The 4095-nt window shown below is 39.3% G+C and overlaps 1 protein-coding gene across 1 annotated transcript; it reads left to right on the forward strand.

Moving 5' to 3' along the window:
• The first annotated feature begins 776 nt into the window (after positions 1 to 776).
• On the forward strand, positions 777 to 4095 carry b3gat1b (beta-1,3-glucuronyltransferase 1 (glucuronosyltransferase P) b). Its single transcript, XM_055148645.1, has 4 exons — positions 777 to 882; positions 1727 to 2229; positions 2905 to 3201; positions 4009 to 4095. Exons 1-4 carry the CDS (start codon positions 777 to 779, stop codon positions 4093 to 4095), a joined length of 993 nt encoding a protein of 330 aa, XP_055004620.1.

Raw genomic sequence — 4095 nt, forward strand, 5'->3', positions numbered from 1 at the left:
GACTAAACCAGGACTAAACCAGAACTAAAACCAGGTCTAAACCAGGACTAAACCAGGACTAAACCAGAACTAAACCAGAACTAAAACCAGAACTAAAACCAGGTCTAAACCAGGACTAAACCAGAACTAACACCAGGACTAAAACCAGGATTAATCCATTCCAGGACTAAACTAAGACTAAAGTAGGACTAAAGCAGGTCTAAACCAGGACTAAAACAAGGACTAAAACCAGTGATCTCATATATAAAGCATTTCTCTATCAATAATATTTTTAATATGGTTAAGGAAAGACTGGACTTTTTATTGTCTTTAAGTAGACAAAAGTTATTATGTTCAGATTTCCTCGTCTTTGCTACTTTACAAGCAAACAGTTTCTTATTCACGGAGACTTGGGCTCAACAGACAAATTGGAGAGATTTGTTAAACAATAAATGACTTTATAAAGTCACTTTTTTTTGTTCTATATCAGTCTTTTGATCTGCCACAATAATGTAATAATGAATTTAAATGAAAATACCTCAAATTGAAGCTTTTCTCAGCAATTTTTAGATGAGATTAAAATGAAATTAATTAGATTAATTAATTACAGATCATAATTAATTAATCTATCAATTTTTTTAATCGCATGACAGCACTAATTATCAAGTTGTTATAGGTCAGTGTTGTGCTTTACAAAGATGATGTACTTATGTTATAGTTCAATATGTACCTGAAAAAGCATAATGTACCTGTATGTGGTCTGTAGGTGATGCTCTGACAGAGGGCTGACTCTGGAGATGCCGAAGAGACGCGACATCGTGGCCATTGTTTTGATTGTGTTGCCGTGGACACTGCTCATCACTGTTTGGCACCAGAACGCCATCACTCCACTGCTCTCCTCTCGCACGAGTAATCACCTATGCCATATCCTGCATGAATATTTATGCCACTGAGAAAATACAGCTTATAATTAATGATACATAGGAGCTTTTTATGTATCTACACATATTTGTATGTATAGAGACATGAACTCACTTGTTACATCTTCCCTTTCACAACTGACACTAGTTTACTGTAGTCACTCTTTTATTATTTTGAGTTGTATAATTGTTAAAGCTGCACTATGTAACTTTTCTCGTGGAGGGTTTGGCACCTGCTTGTCTCCAAATTACTGCTTTGCTGAGATAAATTCTTGTGATATTTGTGAGTTCACAAACTAACAAGAATCCATTGTGCCCTGCACCTACTTTTGAGATCAGGCTCAGGTTTACAGTGGTTCAGACCAATCACAGAGCAGTATTGTGGTTTGGGTGGAAGCAAAAAGGGAAGCGACCAAATGAACTGAAACAAACATGGCGAACTGATGACAACACAGCTGGCCATATTTTAGAGGAAATACAGATTATTCTGTTTTTGCAAAACACTTTTGTGGACAGAAAATATGTATTTTTCTCTCAACTGGATTTGGAAACAAAAGTTTAATTACTCTGCTTATTCTGCTGTTGTGATCTTCAAAGCTCAGTTCAAAGTACTACACATATCATGTGTGTCATGTGCATTAGCTGGGGATGGGTTGTTCCACATGACAATAAAGTTCTCTATCGTTGAGGCAGGTGCTGGATTCCCCACCAGAAAAGTTAGTGGTGCTCCTTTAAAGACTGTTCTATTAGTCTGTTGAGGATCTGTCAGGGAGAATCACACAGTCTCAAATTGCATCTATAAAACATTTTAAAATATCTTCCCACAGATGACAGAGTCAGTGGTCGCTCGAGGAACACCTTCATCTATAAGGACTGCTCCTCTCCAGGCCGTGGCATTGTGGAGGTGGTGCGTACAGAGTATGTGTACTCTCGCCCCCCACCCTGGTCTGATGCCCTCCCTACCCTCCACGTGGTCACCCCCACCTACAGCCGGCCTGTGCAAAAGGCTGAGCTCACGCGCCTCGCCAACACGCTGCTCCATGTGCCCAACCTGCACTGGATCCTGGTGGAGGACGCCCAGAAGAAGACTAAACTGGTCAGTCGCTTCCTGCAGGATACTGGTCTGAACTTCACCCATCTGAGTGTTGAGACCCCCCGGAACTACAAGGTGCGAGGGGACACCAGGGACCCCCGAATACCCCGTGGCACCATCCAGAGGAACCTGGCTCTCCGCTGGCTCCGTGAAACCCTGAACCCCAACAGCAGCCAGCCTGGGGTGGTCTATTTCGCAGATGACGACAACACGTACAGCCTGGAGCTCTTTGAAGAGGTTAGGCAAAGAGATGAGAGACAGCAGCAGTTACAAGAGCAAGCATCAAAACAAAATACAAAATACATGTTACTGAACAATAATCAGATTCAATAGGTATTAAAACTAAATATATAACTAAATGCAGAGGTGGGTTGCGCTCAGGAACATGCAGTAACATCAAGAAATTGTAGAAAAAATTACATAAAAAAATTGTAGAAAAAAAGTTTTATAACTCAACTTTTACCCTTATTTTTTATTTTGTTTAGAATAACAGTAGTCTTACTTGAGTTTGTTTACTCTTCCCACCATGAACAAGTCTAAAAGGATTCAAGTGAAGTTAAGACAATATTAAATTAACTGAATGAATGAACTGTTGAACTTCTTGCACCTTACCGTCACATATGACTTGTTTTTGTGTTTTTTTGTGCCTAGTTTTTGAAAATGTGCCTGTCCCTTTGCGTTAATTTCTAATACATTAACTAAATGATATTTTAAATAAATTTTATGAATAAACTAATATATTACTAATATTCATTACTCAAGTTTCCACAAATACTTTTTATTCTTACATGAGTATATATGTTATGTATGGGTCACTACTTTTTAGTTGTAATGATATTTTAATGTAATGCTTCTCTTGTCTAAGTACTATTTTTGTCTCCTCTACCCCTCTGCTTGTGTCCATGTCCTCAGATGCGCTCCACTAAGAAGGTGTCAGTGTGGCCTGTAGCTTTTGTGGGGGGACTTCGTTATGAGTCTCCTAAAGTGAACTCTCTGGGTAAAGTATTTGGCTGGAAAACTGTGTTTGACCCTCACCGGCCCTTTGCCATCGACATGGCCGGCTTTGCCATCAACCTGCGCCTCATCCTGTCCAAACCTCAGGCCTATTTCAAACTGAGAGGAGTGAAGGGAGGCTATCAGGAGAGCAGCCTATTAAAGGAGCTGGTTACCCTCGGCGACCTGGAGCCTAAAGCTGCAAACTGCACCAAGGTGAGAGAAGCATAACTCAGCGTCACCGTTTTATATTTTGAGTTTTACTGTGAAGTTAAAGTTCTATATTATGTGGAATTGGCTCTTGTGAGCTTTAAGCCATGTTATAATGCTGTTACCTCCTCTAAAACATACCCAGAGCTGTGTTTGGCTTCAAAGAGTAATCTTGCATTATTAGTTTTTCTAAATCTCCAAAGCTCATAATGCTCTGTTCCGCCTACAGTTTATCTTTTGTTGTGTAGAGATTGGCAATTCCAGGGCTGAAATTATCCAAATTATTCTAATGAAGGTGTATGTAGTTTAAAAACACAGTGGAGCACTTCCTGTATTACCACATGACATCACAAGGTAGAACAGAGTGTTTTCTGTTTGAGCAAAGCCTAAATATGCAGGGTTTGTGTTTTGAACATATGTGAATGAAATAAAACACAGCTCCAGGTATGTTTTTCCTGAGGAAATGACATGATAGCATAGATCAGAAATAGATCTATTGTAAAGCTGTACATCGTCTCTTTGGAGATGTTATGTTTTTCCTTGAATGTTGCACAGTATGGCATTAAACATATATATCTTCATGTACAAGCAGGTAGTGCCATATCTGATCAACTTGCAGTGACAGTAAGAATGCATATGTATATATTTATATCAGTAAAAGCACCTGCCAAAGCACTATGCCAAACTGCAATATTCAAGACAAAGCAACTACGTCTAAAGCTTTATCTAAAGCTTTGTCTAAAGCTTCATGTAAACCCTTTATATTTCTTATGCATGCATTTATTTGTCTCCCTTAAATCCATCTTCCTGCAGATTTTAGTATGGCACACACGGACAGAGAAGCCAGTGCTGGTGAATGAGGGCAAGAAAGGATTTACTGATGTGAACGTGGAGATATGA

This window comes from Boleophthalmus pectinirostris, unplaced genomic scaffold (genome assembly GCF_026225935.1).
Source record: "Boleophthalmus pectinirostris isolate CB_2022bp ecotype Guang Dong unplaced genomic scaffold, ASM2622593v1 HiC_scaffold_12, whole genome shotgun sequence".
Taxonomy (NCBI): domain Eukaryota; kingdom Metazoa; phylum Chordata; class Actinopteri; order Gobiiformes; family Gobiidae; genus Boleophthalmus; species Boleophthalmus pectinirostris.